Source organism: Mytilus trossulus, chromosome 6 (assembly GCF_036588685.1).
Source record: "Mytilus trossulus isolate FHL-02 chromosome 6, PNRI_Mtr1.1.1.hap1, whole genome shotgun sequence".
Classification (NCBI taxonomy): domain Eukaryota; kingdom Metazoa; phylum Mollusca; class Bivalvia; order Mytilida; family Mytilidae; genus Mytilus; species Mytilus trossulus.
The window spans coordinates 82,660,158-82,679,102 of record NC_086378.1 but is presented as its reverse complement, the minus strand read 5'-3'; the positions used below and the strand labels follow the sequence as shown (position 1 = coordinate 82,679,102).

Genomic DNA, 18,945 nt, shown 5'->3' with positions numbered 1-18,945 from the left:
GCTTTGCCGTAGGGAAAATTTTGTGAAGGAAAGAAGGGGGATGGTAGGGTCACCCTACCCCAACTTTGGACCTCCAAAAAAAAAGTTCCGTAACTTTACCCACCTGGGTATTTGGGCCCAGGTAACCTTAGGCAAGTGTCTATCATTTGTACCTAGTGGGCAAAAAAGCTTTGCCGTAGGGAAAATTTTGTGAAGGAAAGAAGGGGGATGGTAGGGTCACCCTACCCCAACTTTGGACCTCCAAAAAAAAAGTTCCGTAACTTTACCCACCTGGGTATTTGGGCCCAGGTAACCTTAGGCAAGTGTCTATCATTTGTACCTAGTGGGCAAAAAAGCTTTGCCGTAGGGAAAATTTTGTGAAGGAAAGAAGGGGGATGGTAGGGTCACCCTACCCCAACTTTGGACCTCCAAAAAAAAAGTTCCGTAACTTTACCCACCTGGGTATTTGGGCCCAGGTAACCTTAGGCAAGTGTCTATCATTTGTACCTAGTGGGCAAAAAAGCTTTGCCGTAGGGAAAATTTTGTGAAGGAAAGAAGGGGGATGGTAGGGTCACCCTACCCCAACTTTGGACCTCCAAAAAAAAAGTTCCGTAACTTTACCCACCTGGGTATTTGGGCCCAGGTAACCTTAGGCAAGTGTCTATCATTTGTACCTAGTGGGCAAAAAAGCTTTGCCGTAGGGAAAATTTTGTGAAGGAAAGAAGGGGGATGGTAGGGTCACCCTACCCCAACTTTGGACCTCCAAAAAAAAAGTTCCGTAACTTTACCCACCTGGGTATTTGGGCCCAGGTAACCTTAGGCAAGTGTCTATCATTTGTACCTAGTGGGCAAAAAAGCTTTGCCGTAGGGAAAATTTTGTGAAGGAAAGAAGGGGGATGGTAGGGTCACCCTACCCCAACTTTGGACCTCCAAAAAAAAAGTTCCGTAACTTTACCCACCTGGGTATTTGGGCCCAGGTAACCTTAGGCAAGTGTCTATCATTTGTACCTAGTGGGCAAAAAAGCTTTGCCGTAGGGAAAATTTTGTGAAGGAAAGAAGGGGGATGGTAGGGTCACCCTACCCCAACTTTGGACCTCCAAAAAAAAAGTTCCGTAACTTTACCCACCTGGGTATTTGGGCCCAGGTAACCTTAGGCAAGTGTCTATCATTTGTACCTAGTGGGCAAAAAAGCTTTGCCGTAGGGAAAATTTTGTGAAGGAAAGAAGGGGGATGGTAGGGTCACCCTACCCCAACTTTGGACCTCCAAAAAAAAAGTTCCGTAACTTTACCCACCTGGGTATTTGGGCCCAGGTAACCTTAGGCAAGTGTCTATCATTTGTACCTAGTGGGCAAAAAAGCTTTGCCGTAGGGAAAATTTTGTGAAGGAAAGAAGGGGGATGGTAGGGTCACCCTACCCCAACTTTGGACCTCCAAAAAAAAAGTTCCGTAACTTTACCCACCTGGGTATTTGGGCCCAGGTAACCTTAGGCAAGTGTCTATCATTTGTACCTAGTGGGCAAAAAAGCTTTGCCGTAGGGAAAATTTTGTGAAGGAAAGAAGGGGGATGGTAGGGTCACCCTACCCCAACTTTGGACCTCCAAAAAAAAAGTTCCGTAACTTTACCCACCTGGGTATTTGGGCCCAGGTAACCTTAGGCAAGTGTCTATCATTTGTACCTAGTGGGCAAAAAAGCTTTGCCGTAGGGAAAATTTTGTGAAGGAAAGAAGGGGGATGGTAGGGTCACCCTACCCCAACTTTGGACCTCCAAAAAAAAAGTTCCGTAACTTTACCCACCTGGGTATTTGGGCCCAGGTAACCTTAGGCAAGTGTCTATCATTTGTACCTAGTGGGCAAAAAAGCTTTGCCGTAGGGAAAATTTTGTGAAGGAAAGAAGGGGGATGGTAGGGTCACCCTACCCCAACTTTGGACCTCCAAAAAAAAAGTTCCGTAACTTTACCCACCTGGGTATTTGGGCCCAGGTAACCTTAGGCAAGTGTCTATCATTTGTACCTAGTGGGCAAAAAAGCTTTGCCGTAGGGAAAATTTTGTGAAGGAAAGAAGGGGGATGGTAGGGTCACCCTACCCCAACTTTGGACCTCCAAAAAAAAAGTTCCGTAACTTTACCCACCAGCTGGATCTATGGACCCAGGCAAGCTTAGGCAATTGCCTATCGAGTGTACCTAGTGTGGTTAAAAGCTTTGCCGTAGGGACTTGACTATGAATTAAAGAAGGGGGAGGGTAGGGTCAACCGACCCCAACTTAGGGGTCACCCTACAACATCCGGGACTTTGCCGACCCTACCACATCCGGGACTTTGCCGTAGGGAAATGTTTACGGATTATAGTTATTTTACATAGGCTTGAATCTAAATAATTTTTTGTTTAGATTAACCAAAATATTTGTGTCAAATCGTTCTCGTTGTATTTGACGTGTGTTGTTTTTACACTTACCGCTTTTCTTATAAGAATGTAATAAATAAATTACTAGAGTGACTATTTACTTATGAATAATTTCCTGAACTAGCTTGTTCTTAGGCGAAAAGTGAATATAATGGTTATCAGCTTTTCTTTTCAATCGAATAATTTCTATAAGCTTGACGATCTAATTGTATCGCTACACTAGTTTATTGTTACCCGTTGTTATAAATTGTTATTATTATTATCATACAGATAATAACCCATCCCTTATCAGAGAGAAAGGTGAAAGGGTTAATAGCTAAAACATTTTTTAGATTCCCGGCTTTAAAAAAAAGTCGTATTTAGTACACGAATAAATAATTAAACTTTGTATGTGTTAAAATGGAATTACATTTCATCTTCCTACTGGAAATTATTTGTCATCATATTTATTTATTTGTCATCATATTTATAAGTACGTTTTGTGTTGTTGCAAGTCTTCGGTTTTTGGGCATGATCATGTTGGCGCGTTTTCTTATTGTTCGCTGGCTTATTGTTCGCTAGCTTGATTCACCTTATTGTTCGCTGGCTTATTGTTCGCTAGCTTGAGTCTGGTTGTGTTACCTGATGTTTTTTGTTCTTTTTTGTTCACTTCTTGTGCTGCAATTATAAAAATATATATTTTCACAAATCAATCATGTTTAATTCATTGTTTTTAAAAAAAAAGTAAATTAATAGAAAAAGCAGGCTAAAAGCTGAAGTATTTTTGTCTTTATTTTGTTTATAAATAAGATTGGCAAGATGTCAGATATATTTTAAGAAAACGGTGGTTACCAATATTTAAATTATACATGATGTAACATTTATTACTTATATCACCTGAGCATATATATTTTTACCTAAAGGTAAGTGAATTCAATAATCTATTTATGTATATATTGATGATTGACTTTTATTTAAATTTTCTCCTTTATTCGTGATTTGATTGGTCCCATTTTTTTTATGTTTAATTTTTTTTCTCGGCTCCAAAAAAGAAAAGATAATATTGCGTACTTCTTACTGCATATAAATAACTCTTTTGTAATGTATACGTATACTATCATGACTTGGTGGAAAATTTTCATATTCCCATTACAAGAATCTAACACAGCCAATTTTTCATAGGTACTATGTCTGTACCAAAAATCTCAGTGTAGTACTGGAAATCTACTTTTCATATTCAGTACTATTTGTTACTCTAAAATTATTGTAATATTTATATACCTGTATTTTACAGTACTTGATTTGTACTTGAAAATTTAAGTACTACATATTTTTGGTTACAACGTTACATTTTCAGCATTTTGATAGTATGTCTATTTCAAATCTCTTTAAATTATGATTTTCAAACATGACATATTGTGATCGCTTTCGGTATTATTTTTGTACTAAAATTTTAAGTACAAATTAAGTACTGTAAAATACAGGTACGTAAATAGTACAATAATCTTAAAGTAAAGAAATAGTACTAAATATCAAAAGTAAATTTTCAGTACTACAGATTTTTAGTACAACAATAGTACCTATTCAAAATTGGCTGTGTACAATATACTAGTATAGACTTATTACTATACTAACTGCTTCTTTGCTTCACGTTCTACTGTGTGAACATGGTAATACGACCAAAGGGCACAAGAACGAAACATTTTTACTTCTCCCCTTTTTCGTACACAAACCCAAACGTTGTGAAGTAGTAAAAGGTTTCGTTTTTCTTTACACTTTATTGTTAATCGAAAATGACTAGTCACTTTGTCTAATAGACGACATATTAAAAATATAGTATACAAGTATAGCCTTTGTATGAGGTCGATACAAGGATATGTTGACCTAAAAGAATATTGACTGAGGACGAGGCACGAGGTCAATATACTTCTTTGGGTCGATATATATCCTGTGTTGATCTCATAAATGGGCTATAATTGTTATATTATTAATTTCCGACCATATCTGTATCAATTGTTAAAAATTTATAGCCGATATCATACTGTCTCCAAGACATAAACAACATGTAAGTTATTATTTCATTTATTTTTTACATCTTATGTATTTGAAGATTTGGTTGGGTTCGAACTCCCATTTTTTTCTGCGACAATGAATGCATTTGAATGCCGGGGGACATACTGTTGGACCCCCCCTTTTTATCCTGTGTCATGGACCCCCTTTTAAAAATGGCTGGATCCGCCCGTCTTTGATGGCATTGATTCGCTGGCTTTTTTTTTGGGGGGGGGGGGGTTGCATACTGTTTCAATGAAGAAAGGTGGTCTATGCAACCGATTGACAAACGTCAGTAAGAATACAATTAAAACATTAGAAATTATAGAAATTAATAATTATTTTTCAAAAACGAATTTAGATTTTGGCTGTTGTCGCGATAAATATAAGCGGAAGCTGATCTTTCTGTGATGAGTTCTACGGAAAATGTTAGATTAGGTCGAATAGGGATTTTTTTTTATTAAACACACGTCTTTGATAGAGATAAGCGTATACATTAAAGGTTGTTATAACTTTTTCAGAAAACCAAAATGTTTGCTTGTACCCGCTGCATTTTTGTGCATATCCCAAACTGGGAACTTCTAGCCTTTGTTAGTATTGTGAGTGTGCGTAGTTTATTTTGGTTCGTTTGTATGTTATGGAGTTTGGTGTTAGTTGTGTCCATCTCGCAAACTATGATTGATTGATTGATTGTTGGTTGCTTTACGCCGCATTAGCATGCAAACTATGATACATTATTGTTTGATAGGGAGCGGGATTTTCTCGCTGCATTGAAGATCCATGACCGTGGGCTGTTTTCCTCGGAGTTCAGTATTTTTGTGATTTTACTTTTTCTGCTCTTCGGTCGAGTTGATGTCGCTATGACATATTCCCCGCTTTCGTTTCCTACTCTATTGATTCGCCTTTACGTAATATATGGCACCTACATGTTCTAGTAAACCAAAGAGTGAAATTCATAAATTCCAAAACATAACGATGATACTACCATACCTTATAATATAAGTATATTTTTAATTATTTAAGGCTTTCGTGGTGTAAAAATGCATGAGACGAAAGGAATTCGAAACGCGTTCCGCCTAACGTAGCATTCATGTCTTATCAAAAGTATGCTTCTCATAAAATAGATAAAACTATAAAAGCGAGTGTTCTAATGATTTGAAACGTTTGAAATCTTGATATTTAGCGCACGTGCCGCTGATAAGTGCATGTTATCGGTATGTGCAGTTAATAGTTATTGTATAACATGAACAGATGTTGGAAGAAGATATATATAAATCAATAGTACATTGTAAGGCAATACACAAAAAGGTAAGTATAAATCAATACATACAGGCCGCGGTATCGACAGGATTTACACAGCGTGCACGTTGGTGATCAATTTAGCCGAAGTTAATTTATAATCAGTTTATTTATTTTCCATTTCCGTTTACTTCATTTTAAGTGTTAAAAAAAGATTAAAAAACGCATAAAAATGTGTTAAATTCCCTGTATGAGAATGAGGCCATAAAACAATCAATAACACATCCTTCCTAATACACATTTATTATTATCGTAATTTATAATTTTCTGCCATTTTTTCGCAGAACCTATACCCGCAGATCCGGTGTCAACCTTTGAAATTAAATAAAATTACAACCTTCGAATTTAATTACTAGCACAACTTTAAAGATTCGATAATTAGGGACTAATATTGAATAAATTTTTTTTTATTAAGTTTGAAACTTGCATCTTATGTGACTGCTATTCCGATGATGCATTAAAAATAATTTTTGAAAAGGGTATATTTCCAAGGCCACTAACAGGTTATCGGTGGATCTTTCCCATTGCGACTAAGAGTAGAGATAGAATCAGGTCCATTTTGAAGACGATTTACAGAGGCTGGCTTATTCATTCGGCTAAACTGAGGGATATTTTGTTTTTGTAACTGATTTATAACGAGATGTTTTTATGTATTTAATTGTATTATCGGGTTGCTGCTTCTCTGACATATATTCCATGTTATCGTTTATTCACATATGCATGCAGCAATATTCTTTATATATGTAAACAGCAACCTTAAAATTGGCTATAAATTAAATTTGACACTTATTTCAAAAGTCATGTACACATGTTTGAGGTGTTTTAGCACCGTTTAGCTATAATTAAGTTAACTAATAGATCGTCTTACCTGCAGTTTTTCTAAGCTTTGTTTGAAGTGTGTTTTGACTGTTACAACATCTTCTTATCTATCTAATGAGTAAAACATAAACAGATGTAGTCACGAAACTACTTGGTATGTAGAGATGATTTCTGTGTACTGTGAAGTTAAACAGCACACTTTTGTTTTAATATACTGTAAACAAAATGCAGCTCTATTTTGTTTAAAGTAATGTAATTTATCATATTCTTATCTCATTCATGGAATTTTTCAAGTTGTACTTTCCAACTATAAGAACTTTCGATTTCATGAAAAGCAATTTAAACGTTACAACAAAAAATAAATTTTGTAACATATGTATCTACAAAATCAAAGGTAACTCATATATGTATGTACCTTTATCAGTGTAATTGATTTTTCATGAATTTAACAAAACTGTATTAGATTATTTCAAGTTAAATCGTTTGAGTAATGGGAAATTCGAGCAATTTCAATGCCTTGTAGAAAGTCGGAAAATAAAACACATCTCGTAATTATTGACATTATAATGCAATACTTATATTGGATACACATGCAGTTTATGAGGAAATACTTAATTTAGTTCATAAATTCAAAGAAAATATATGTTTAGAAACATTCTAATGTGAACTAAGTCTTACCAAGATTGTTCCCAACTGTATTTGTTCTCTCTTTCTGTTCTTCTGTGATGATCTCTGATCTTTTTATCTTCCTGTATGTTTTTTCTCTCCTCCTTTGATCTATGGAAACAAATCATTAACATTTATCACTACGAGGCTGAAGTAACAATCAATACACATAACGGTGAAACAGACTTCGATTAGTGTATTGGAAATGAGGAGATTGACATAACAGATCTCACGCTGAATTATATTATTGCTATTGATTGGATAAACATGAAATATAAATGAATAATCATTAGTTATCAGGTTTCTTGAGTATATCAATGAATGACCGGTTAATTAGCACCTTGCCCTCTGGTTTGGGAGAGTATTGAAATTTGATGCAGGATCAATTGAAGATATTATTAAGAATTATATTGATGATTGATCTTTGTTGTGGTCCAGAGTAATCCTAATAGATTTAAACAAGTGCCGAATTAGTTAAGATAGCAGACGGTTTAATTCGTATTAATGAATTTTAGCATATGGTAATTTGATCATATTTCATCACAGAAAAGTGAGAACACTGTAATATCAAGTTTGTATTGTAAGAAAAAATGCAAGGAAATGTATATTAAACCAATCATTTTATTAATCAATGATTTATTTAGTTTAAAGTGCAAAGCTTTGGTAAATAAAGGCCTCCATTTCATGATGTTTTTAATAGGATGATTTCATATCAGCGGATTAAATTAATGTAATAATAACTTTTAGTGCATCAGCAATACTGCGAGGCTTGGTTTTTTTTTTACATTAAAAAAAAATACGACCCTGCCACATGCTCATTAATTATTTTGAATTTAGCTTAATTTTACTTTTCATTATTTTGTTTGAAATCCGTGATAAAAGAATTACGTTTATATTTTGAAAGTGACTTATGGACTCAATGGGTCGGGTGTATTTTATTGTGTGTATAATATATTGTACTGACTACTGTACTGAAATGTGATTATACATGTCACTATAATAAAAAAAATACTTACTTACTTACTCACTTGCTCATGTGACTGTCCCGAGATGGGAACCTCGTTGTCTTATTTCATATTTTCCATGATTTCAGCTATTTGATGGATTTTTTTATTTTGGTTTTTGGTGGATATTCTTGACAGTTTCGCTTAATTTATTCATGACTATTTAGACTCGGGTGCTTAACAAACATATTTATTACTTAAAATTTCCATAAATATCAAAATAAAAACGGGTAGGTTTGACTTCTTCCAAAATAGATTACCATGTCAAATACGAATGTAATTATACATCTCTGTCCATTTTTCAATGAATTTCTGTACGTTTCTGTACATTTGAAAATATATCATTATACTAAATAGATTTGTCTTTCGAAATACCAGTAAATGGAAAACGATCTATAGCTTTATAAACTTGACAAATTATTCCAAAAACGTTTTATTGTTGAAACCTGTATGTTGACCTCTATATGCACTTTTTTATCATTGTAGTTGGGTTGCGGTCCTGTTGACGTATTCGATACACTTCAATTTATCCAAATGCATATACTAAATGTTAACATTGTATAATGGAATTGTATAAAGCTTGGCAAATGATGCATATATAGAAACTGAAATGTGCTTAAGACTGTATATGCAGACCTCTTTTATTCCTGGGTTATATATAGTTGTAGTTTGTGAGCTGCTTCGTTGTAGCATACCACACATCCGTCTATTTGTTAATATTCTTGCATATATGTGACACCTCATATCAAATTAATAAGTTATAATATAGGGGCACATATTTATATTCATTCAGATAATCGTGACATTTATTTTCTTAAACTTAAATATAACTTTCTTAAAGTAAATAGATACAATTGAATAAAAAATATTTACCTTTCTGTCTTCTTTGCTGTTCTTCGTTTAAATCCATTTTCCTTCTTTCTATTTGAGTATTTCTAACATTTTTTCAAAATATTTGTCTAAAGTTGTGTCTATATATGAAACGTAAAAAGTAAAAGGGGACGGGACAATTTAAAAAAAAAGCGAGTGTTCCTAATTTTCTTTTTTAAAATTTCAATTGAAGAATTAAAAGAAATGCTAAGATTAAATGAATAAAAAAGTGCCGAAAAAGAAAAAAAACACACAAAATTAATAAAAAGGGAAGGGGAGGGGAAGGGACGACTTGCTCTTTGAGAACCAAAGTTTCAGATGGTATAACGGAAGTTGTCGTTGTCCGACAGAGCCATAGCAACGTCATAGACGACAATAAGTAAAAGCGGTAATTGATAAAGCGTTACATATGTATATCAATGACGATTGCGGAAAACATAATTCACCTTTTTGTTGAAAAATCAACAATGAAAAAACCTTGGATATAATATATTGACAACAGTCCCAGGTTTAACACGTGCTACTCTATCTGCTAAGTTTTAGTGAAAAGGGACAACCATTCCTTTACCATTGCTAATTTCCTAAAGTTGTCCTTTTGGTCGTGTAAACTTATATATACTTGTTAGAAGTATGCCCATGTCAATAGTGAGGTTTTAGATTTCAGTTAATCTTTTGTCAGGAAAGCTGGTAGATCAGTTGTGGATTTCTCTACCACATATAAGTTAAAACCGTTACTAATATTTTCTATTTATTATATACTTTGGAAAATAATGATCTTATAACAAGGGACATATCATAGTATTATATGTCTCTGTTCTATAACAAACGGGACATCACATCATAATTTATGTCATGAAGACAATTCAGTATACCGTAATTTAATATTTTATGTTTGGCCATGCTTTTATGGGGTGTAAAATTAACATATTCCATAGTTTTTTAGTTTTTTAATTGTTGATCGATTGGTTGTTGGTTGCTTAACGTCCAGCGGCAAATATTTCATGCCTATAGTTTTTAATTGTCTCCGGTCGGTAAGAAAAGAGACGTTTCCCAATCCATTATTATATCAAGCCATATATCACAACTATATTGACATTGGATTTTCCACACATTGAAAATATGACGGGTTTCACTAGTGGTCCGAGTTTGCACTTTTAACCCTTCCTTTACAGCAATGATCGCATTGCTAAATATTTTAAAGGCTTTTTTTCAATATTAATTTTTTGTCGAGCCTTCGACTTTAGTCGAAAAAGCGAGACTAAGCGATCCTACATTTCGTCGTCGTCGTCGGCGGCGGCGGTGTCCACAAATATTCACTCTGTGGTTAAAGTTTTTGAAAATTTAATAACTTTCTTAAACTATACTGGATTTCTACCAAACTTGGACAGAAGCTTCTTTATGATCATAAGATAGTATCCAAAAGTAAATTTTGTAAAAATAAAATTCCATTTTTTGTGTATTTTATTTATAAATGGACTTAGTTTTTCTGCGGGGAAACATTACATTCACTCTGTGGTTAAAGTTTTTAAAATTTAAATATCTGTCTTAACCTATACTGGATTTCTACCAAACTTGGACAGAAGCTTGTTTATGATCATCAGATAGTATCCAGAAATAAAGTTTGCAAAAATATAATTCCATTTATTCTGTTTTTTACTTATAGATGGACTTACGGTTTTTCAGCGGGGAAACATTACATTCACTCTGTGGTTAAAGTTTTTAAAATTTTAATAACTTTCTTTAACTATCCTGGGTTTGTATCAAACTTGGACAGAAGCTTGTTTATGATCATAAGATAGTATCCAGAAGTTAATTTTGTTTAAAAATAAATTCATTTTTTCCGTATTATACTTTTGAATGGACTTAGGCCAGGAAACAACACATTCACTCTGTGATTAAATTTTTTAAAGAATTAATGACTTTCTTATACTATTTTGAATTTGTACCAAACTTGGACAGAAGCTTGTTTATGATCAAAAGCTAGTATCTAGAAAGGATGATTTTGTTAATATTTGGTACCTGTGTATCTGTGTTTTACTTATAAACGGACTTAGTTTTTCTTCCAGTTAACAGTACATACAGTCTACAGTTAAAGTTTTTAAAACATTTTTTCGATTCATAAACTATCCTGAAATTTTTTACCAAACTTGGACAGAAGCTTCTTACAATCAAAAGATGGTATCAAGAGGGATATTTTTATTGATTGTTTTCCTCATTTTTGTTGAGCCTGTGAGTTAAAGCAAAAGTAGGCGCGACACTGGGTTCCGCGGAACCCTTACAATTTTTTTTATTACAACCTTCAGTATCATCTATCTGTTCCAGTCGGTAAGTCACAATCTAACTTAGAAATATACCGTTTATAGAAATAAGAAGATGCAGTATGACGGTACCAATGATGAGACACTGATTCTCCATCCAAGTCACAATTTGTAAATGTAAACCGCCAGTATAGAATAGTAATGCAAATTCACAATCTTAGATTTTTTTCGAAATCTTTATGTGTCATAGGGGTTTGTGATTTTGGTTTTGATTTTCATTAAAGGAAACAGGGACCCGGCCGAAAACAAAATAAATCCAGAACTTGAATTTGGGTTTTTCTTTCTGCTCTTTTTTCCCCGACAAAGTTATATATATCCTTTATTTCATAAATTGATGATAATAATGATTTCGCTAAAACTAAAATCTAAAATCTTCTACTGTTATTTCTTAAATTGTTTACAAAGTTTTATTTTTTTAAGAAATTTCGGACTATTTCTCAGTTGGGTCTTAGTCTATAGATGTGTTTAGGGGTATCAGCTAGTTTTATATGACTTTAAATAAAATGAATTCAAATTAACATTTGTCTTGGGCTGCATAACCGTTCAAGCACATTAAACGTATTTGACAAACACATCTTTTAAATGTTTGTGCATTTCCGTTAAAACTTATTCGGAATTAATACGTTTTAAGGGAAATAACTGTATTTTCCCGCTGTTTTATTTTTCTCAACAGCATCAACCGATAGATGGCGTTATTTTTCATTTGTATCAAAATGGCTTCCAATGGTCAGTGTTTGTTTTCTTCTTATTTTCTTGATTTACTTATGCTAACGTTATTAATTTAAAGCATATCACCAAAGAAATATATGTAACCATATCTCTTTCATCAAATAAAATAGGTGACATCACGATTCCATCCACAGAAATTGCTCCACACACTTACAAAGTAGCCGAAAATGCTACATGTGTTGTACTGTCACTTTTTATCTACAGAGTATCTGTCTTTAGATTATAAGTCTTCTCATTTTAAGTCTGTATGGACATCAAACTCTAGGGATATGTAGGCAACAGGTCAGTTAGAATGCACAACACCTGGTCTTTTATATATATAGTCTAAAGACATCTTTATCCTAAATTTATTATGTTTATAATATAATCAAATGTATTTGGTTTTATCAGAGACATATAATACATGTATTATATGTCTCTGGTTTTACGTTTTACAAATTTGTGTAATTAAGTTATTAAAGGTTATCTAATGGGAAAAAGAACAACACACATTTGCTTTATTTCATGTCTATTTACAGATAAGTATTTAATTTGAATCCATTTCAACATGTTCCCAGTTTACTATATTGCCATTGATATTTGTGCTGCTGATTAGATATTCAGTTATTTATCATTATTTTATTATAGTATTATGTGATTGATCATTGATCATCTTGTTGAAATAAATAGTTATAGATTTTCTGAATAAATTTATATTGTAAAAAAATTGTAAGTGCATGTAGGCTGTAGCTACATATATACATGTAGTATATGATTGCCAATGGAACAACTTTCCACCAGAGACCAAGTGACAGATATATAGAACATGTAGAAGTTAACTAGTTATAACTTTCAAGTACATCATGTATGCTGTACATGTAGAATGGTAAACAAAATAAAATGTATGCTGACATGACATGCATGACAAATGCATGACAGAATCATCAATGTAAAATAAAATATGTCCTGAAATTTATGCATATCAAATATATGCTCCAAATATAAAAAAGAAGATGTGGTATGATTGCCAATGAGACAACTATCCACAAAAGACCAAAATGACACAAACATTAACAACTATAGGTCACCCTACGGCTTTCAACAATGAGCAAAGCACATACCGCATAGTCAGCTATGAAAGGCCCAGTAATTTTATAAGTCAATGTAACACAATTCAAACGAGAAAACTTATGGCCTTATTTACGTAAAAATATGAACGAAAAACAAATATGTAACACATAAACAAACAACAACCACTGAATTACAGGCTCCTGACTTGGGACAGGCACATACATAAATAATGATTATGTGGCGGGGTTAAACATGTTAGCAGGATCCTAACCCTCCCCATAACCTGGGACAGTGGTATAACAGTACAACATGAGAACGAACTATAAAAATCAGTTGAAAAAGGCTTAACTCATCAGATAGACAAAAAATACAAGTGGAGACTATGTTCAAATTTTCAATTTTAACTGGTCAGTTAATATATTCTTATTAATTTATATAATTGCCCTTTAATAAAACTAAAGAAACAAAATAAAGTCATAATATGTGCAAACAGCCCAGGAGTGAAGGCATGGAGAAAGAGAAAATTTGCAGACCTATTTTATAAATGTGTTCCATTTTATATTTTTTAGGTAACTACATAGTTTGTGACTCGTATGATAGAACAGTGGAGAAAACCAGATTGGTTAGAAATGTGATAACAGAATTCACAGGTATATTGGCTTTCAAGTTCCTACTGTATTTTACTTTTATTTAGTTTTGCAGTTATGAAAACAACTGTTTTCGGGCTCATAGTTAAATAGAAAATAAAGTATTTAAAAGTTCTTATCCACAAATATTATATTAGTTTGTCTTTAATCATCTAGTTAGAAGTCAAAAATTGCTATATAACCACATTATGTGGTATTATTTTTAGTAAGCTTAACATCATATTACCTTATAACAATTACAACTCTGAATCTCTGTTACAGGAAATCCTCCTAAAGATTACCAGCACATCCACGGTGTAAAGACGGTAATAGAGAATTATCCACATCCAAATGTTCACAGTCTACCTTCAAGTCACACAATACCAGTAGGACCTGGAGATGTTTGGGAGAAAATGACTGGTAAGTAAATCCAATCAAATGTTTGTGTATACTGACATAGACAAGGATTATCTCCCTTACCTACAAGTCACACAATACCAGTAGGACCTGGAGATGTTTGGGAGAAGATGACAGGTAAGTAAATCCAATAAATTGTTTGTGTTAACTGACATAGAAATGGATTGTCTCCTTTTCCCTCATAAGCATTGGTTATAAAAATAAGCATATTAGGGTTCAAAATAAAATGTCTAAACATTTTTTTGTCTTTAAAAATGGAAGAAAATCACAAATACATTTTAAACATAGTACACTAAAAAATTCCAGAAAAGAATTCATTGTAAATCAGTATCAGTTTGTGTGTATATACTGACATAGAAAGAGGATGATCTCCCTTGACCTCTTAAGCATAGCTTATAAAAAGTAGATTTTATCTTAAAATGGAAGAAAGCTGAACATACTTGTAGAGAATAATAAACTTGAACACTCCTGAAAAAAGGTATCTTAAATCAGTACATGTATCAGAAATAAGCGAATAATTTCTGAAACAATCTTTAAAGTTTAAATGCAACATAGTACAATTGCAAATGTCTGGGATGAATTAAAAAAAAAAGAGGAATTTCTTCTTAGAGATGGATCCTGTTTTCATAACTTTAAATACCATACATATATAAAAACAATGTTATATTTGAGTTTGAATATGAAAATTTTGAATGTTTTCTAAATTTCAAATTATCTCCCCCTTGATAAGAATCTGTGACAACTATGACCTACATTATTGCATATAAGGTATGATCGTCTTGAATATCATTATTGATCAAATTTTTAACCTTATTTGTGATGTTTATTGTAGATTGGGATCAGTTAACTGCAGCAGAACAAAATTCAAATAAAGACTTCCTTTTAGAAAGATTTGCTGTTGATGATTTAGAATTAGCATACGATGAGTTCTATCCCAAATATGGTAAGATTTAAAACAGTCGTTGAACATAGTATATAAGTATGGTTTAACTACACATTGTAATAATCAAATATGATTAATTAATTTGTACAGTTGTTATAGACTGATATTTACAATGTACATATGACCAGCAGGGGCCAAGTGGTCTAAGTAGTTCTTTTACTGTAATCACTTACCAGTCAACACTGTGTTTATAAATTTGAACTTAGCTTGTGCAGGTGCACTCACCTACAATCTTAATTGACTAGGATTATCAGTTTTCGTATCAAAGGTCATGGTTTTCTCCGGGAACTCTGGCTTTCTCCACCCATTAAACTGACGGCCTTGAAATAGCTTAAAAGTTGCAATAAAACACCAACCATCAATCATATGACTAGCAAAGTAATAATTGCAAAAAAGGGAACAAAAAATGTATATTCACAACAATTGTGTATGCAAAAATGGAATAGATGACCCAGTGTGACGTTATTATGAAGAAGTTCAGACTGATTAAGTTTTATCATTCCTGTACTTTTGTTTTCTAAATGTAAAACTGACTGATTTCTGTTACTGTACACTATTTTTGAATGAATTTTGATGGAACAGACATTAATACCCAATTATTACTTCATTGTTTTAAGGAGAAACTTTTAGTACTACGAATATATTATTAAAACCTTAGCATGGTTAAATTCATTAAAAATTAATAAGTGGTGGTAAATACTGAGCCTTAATGTTCTTTTCCAATCTTTACAGGAAAGCTTCCAACAGTCCATGATTACAGAGTATTTATCCTGAACTGGGAAGGTAGGCGACACAAGAAAAGGTCTTTAGGTACAGTCTCATCAAGGCATTCTTTCATATAATTTCACTGAAAACAGTGGAAAATAATTAAGAACCGTAATTTTCTTATTTTGTTTAATCTGTTTATATTAAAGAAATCTGTGCATAGATTTTTTATTTCGATTTAATTTGTATGATGACAATATATTTATATCACAAGAAAAAACAAGGGAGATAATTGTTTTACAATTTCTTCATGGAAAATAGTGTCAGATTTTGTTTTGATTTCAAAATGTGTGATGAATTCCTTGATAAGGACTGTAAAAGCATTTTTTTATTTGATAACACAGCTAATCTTAAAATTATGCTGTTTCTTTTAAACTTCAATACATCTTAGTCTGGACATATTGCAAATTTGAAAATATAAATTGTTAGCAGTCAATATGGTCAAGCAATTAAATTTTTTACAAGTATTATGTTTTGTTCAAATATGTGTACAGAATATGTTTAAACACACTGCATAAGTATGAAATTTATATTTTGTTCTAATATCTTTCAGCACAAATGAAGCAAGATCTAGAGACAAAGGACGACAATATTCATCAGTTATCTAACCGTGAAAGTAATCTACGTTTAGCTTTAGATCATACTGTCATGCACAGTGTTAACCAACAGGGTCAGATAAACAATTTACTTAGTGATAATGAGTCACTTCATGATGAGAATAGTGTGTTAACAACCCAGAGGAATCAGCTGAGTAATGATGTTCGGGACTTACGAGATGATAATAGGCAGCTTAGTAGTGATAATAGTAATAAGGACAAAACATTAGCTCAACAAGTTAGAGTAAATTCATATCTGAGGAGAGATGTGTCAACAAGAGATGCAACCATTGAACAGAGAAATACACTATGTGCTGAACTTAAAACTAAAACTAAACAATTATGTAAAACTGTTGATGGACTGAAAACAGAAGTTACAGATCTGAAAACAGAAGTTACAGATCTGAAAACAGAAGTTACAGATCTGAAAACAGAAAATACAGATCTGAAAACAGAAAATACAGATCTGAAAACAGAAGTTACAGATCTGAAAACAGAAAATACACAGAAAGATAGCACTATTTCAGAATTACAGACAGACAATACACACTTACAGACAGAAAATACACAGAAAGATAGCACTATTTCAGAATTACAGACAGACAATACACACTTACAGACAGAAAATACACAGAAAGATAGCACTATTTCAGAATTACAGACAGAAAATACACAGAAAGATAGCAAAATTAAGAATTTAAATTCTGAAACAAAGAATTTGAAGAAAGACAATATTTTATTGTATCAGAAGTTAGAAGAAACAACAGAAATCTGTGAACAAAAGGACAGGCAGTTAAGAATTCAAAAAATTAAAGTGGATGATTTGCAATACCAAATGTCTGAAACCGGTGACAGAATTGCTAGGTTAGAAAAAGTGAATGAGGACAAATGTGATGAAATAAATAGACTAATAGGTAATAATGATGAGCAGGCTGAACATATCAGGTCACAGAACAACACCATTGATGATCTGAGACATCGGTTACAGGAGCAAGAGAGTATCAACAGAGATCTGTACTCACAGATTGCTGAACTCAGGCAGCTGTAAGTACTCATTATACTTCATAGTCTTTATACTGTTAGTATTAACAGAGATCTGTTGAACTCAGGCAGCTGTAAGTACTCATTATACTTCATAGTCTTTATACTGTTAGTATTAACAGAGATCTGTTGAACTCAGGCAGCTGTTAGTACTCATTATACTTCATAGTCTTTATACTGTTAGTATTAACAGAGATCTGTACTCACAGATTGCTAACTCAGGCAACTGTAAGTACAAAATGTATTCATTATACTTTAAAGCCTTTAAACTGTTCATTCAGCAAGGTTCTGGAAACAGTCATGTTTGCCAGTCTTGTCCTATACTAAAGGTCCTTATACTGTATGTTCTTCCTAGAAACAAATTATGTTTATGTGAATCTGTTCAGCTGACTTCATTACTGTTCACTTGTCACAGTTGATGCTCGAATTGATAATCATTAATTAAAGCCACATAATTCCACTGATCCATCCTTTGTGAGTTTGAACACATGACAATTTTAACAATATTGAAGGAGACATTATACTACAAAAAATAACACCTCAAAAAAACTAATTTAAAAGATGGTACAATACAAAACAAGAACAGTCACAGTACTGATTTCAATGAAGCAGTTATTAAAAAGTGTGACATAGCCAAGGATAGAAAATGACAGAAGTCATCCTTATTCTTTAATAGAAGCATCTTGGCATTGTAAAGTGACACATTAAGGAGATGTGGCATGATCATTATAGTGACAAAATTAAATCCCCACATAGTCTTTGAATTTAACAATTTTGCTTTTCAATTTTAGAATTAACCTACATGTATAGTTCATGTAGTTACATGTTGTTCAGAATCAAATGGTTTGGATATTTTTATATACCATTTACTTTTTATTTCAGAGTTTTAGCACAAATAGGGGCAGCAGAAGAATAAAGATGTTAAAATTACAAGATCATACAGTTGTATAGTGCTATACATATTTAAATCACATTTGTTAAAGAATATTATTTGTTTCGATATATTTCTTGTTCATTGATGACATTGTTTCTTATTACATTTATTGTTGTTATGGTCAGTTTTGCATTTGTTATCTACATTAATTTAAGTGGGACATACAAAACGGACCAAACTTCATCTTTTATTTCATTGTTTTTGGTATATGAATGTTTTACATATGTTAAAGTCATATGTTATACATGTACATATGTACGCTTGAATAAGGTCAACTTCTATCTGAAGCAGCTCACATAAATAATAAACCTGGTGACTGAAGTTGAATAAAAATCTTTTTAGATTTAAATTAAAAAGAAATTATACTGCTGGTAAAGTACATTTTCAAAGATTTCTTTTACTTGTCATGTGGAATGATTTTTTTTTTTGCTCTATGAAAAAGAAAAGGTTTTATAAGATATT

The 18,945-nt window shown here is 32.6% G+C and overlaps 2 protein-coding genes and 1 long non-coding RNA gene across 4 annotated transcripts in view; 1 reads left to right on the top strand and 2 right to left on the bottom strand.

Moving 5' to 3' along the window:
- LOC134722037 (alpha-protein kinase vwkA-like) overlaps positions 1-3,044 on the bottom strand; it is a 29,704-nt gene extending 26,660 nt beyond the window's left edge. The window contains exon 1 of the mRNA XM_063585457.1: positions 3,000-3,044. The gene's annotated coding sequence lies outside the window, so the exon portion shown is untranslated. The remainder of the gene's footprint in view (positions 1-2,999) is intronic.
- Positions 3,045-6,573: 3,529 nt separating this feature from the next.
- LOC134722036 (uncharacterized) lies at positions 6,574-9,387 on the bottom strand. Its single transcript, XR_010107954.1, has 3 exons — positions 9,068-9,387; positions 7,203-7,301; positions 6,574-6,635 (listed from the first exon to the last, which is right to left on the bottom strand). It is a non-coding gene; the product is annotated as an uncharacterized LOC134722036 (long non-coding RNA).
- Positions 9,388-12,055: 2,668 nt separating this feature from the next.
- Positions 12,056-18,587, top strand: LOC134723808 (paramyosin-like). Of its 2 annotated transcripts, none has more exons than XM_063587356.1 (7): positions 12,056-12,108; positions 13,731-13,811; positions 14,070-14,207; positions 15,037-15,147; positions 15,880-15,930; positions 16,466-17,552; positions 18,432-18,587. In XM_063587356.1, exons 1-7 carry the CDS (start codon positions 12,069-12,071, stop codon positions 18,463-18,465), a joined length of 1,542 nt encoding a protein of 513 aa, XP_063443426.1. In that variant the 5' UTR covers positions 12,056-12,068; the 3' UTR covers positions 18,466-18,587. The 2 variants fall into 2 exon arrangements, with proteins under 2 accessions (XP_063443426.1, XP_063443425.1); XM_063587355.1 differs by having other exon boundaries at positions 15,880-15,957; positions 18,432-18,586.
- The last annotated feature ends 358 nt before the right edge of the window (positions 18,588-18,945 follow it).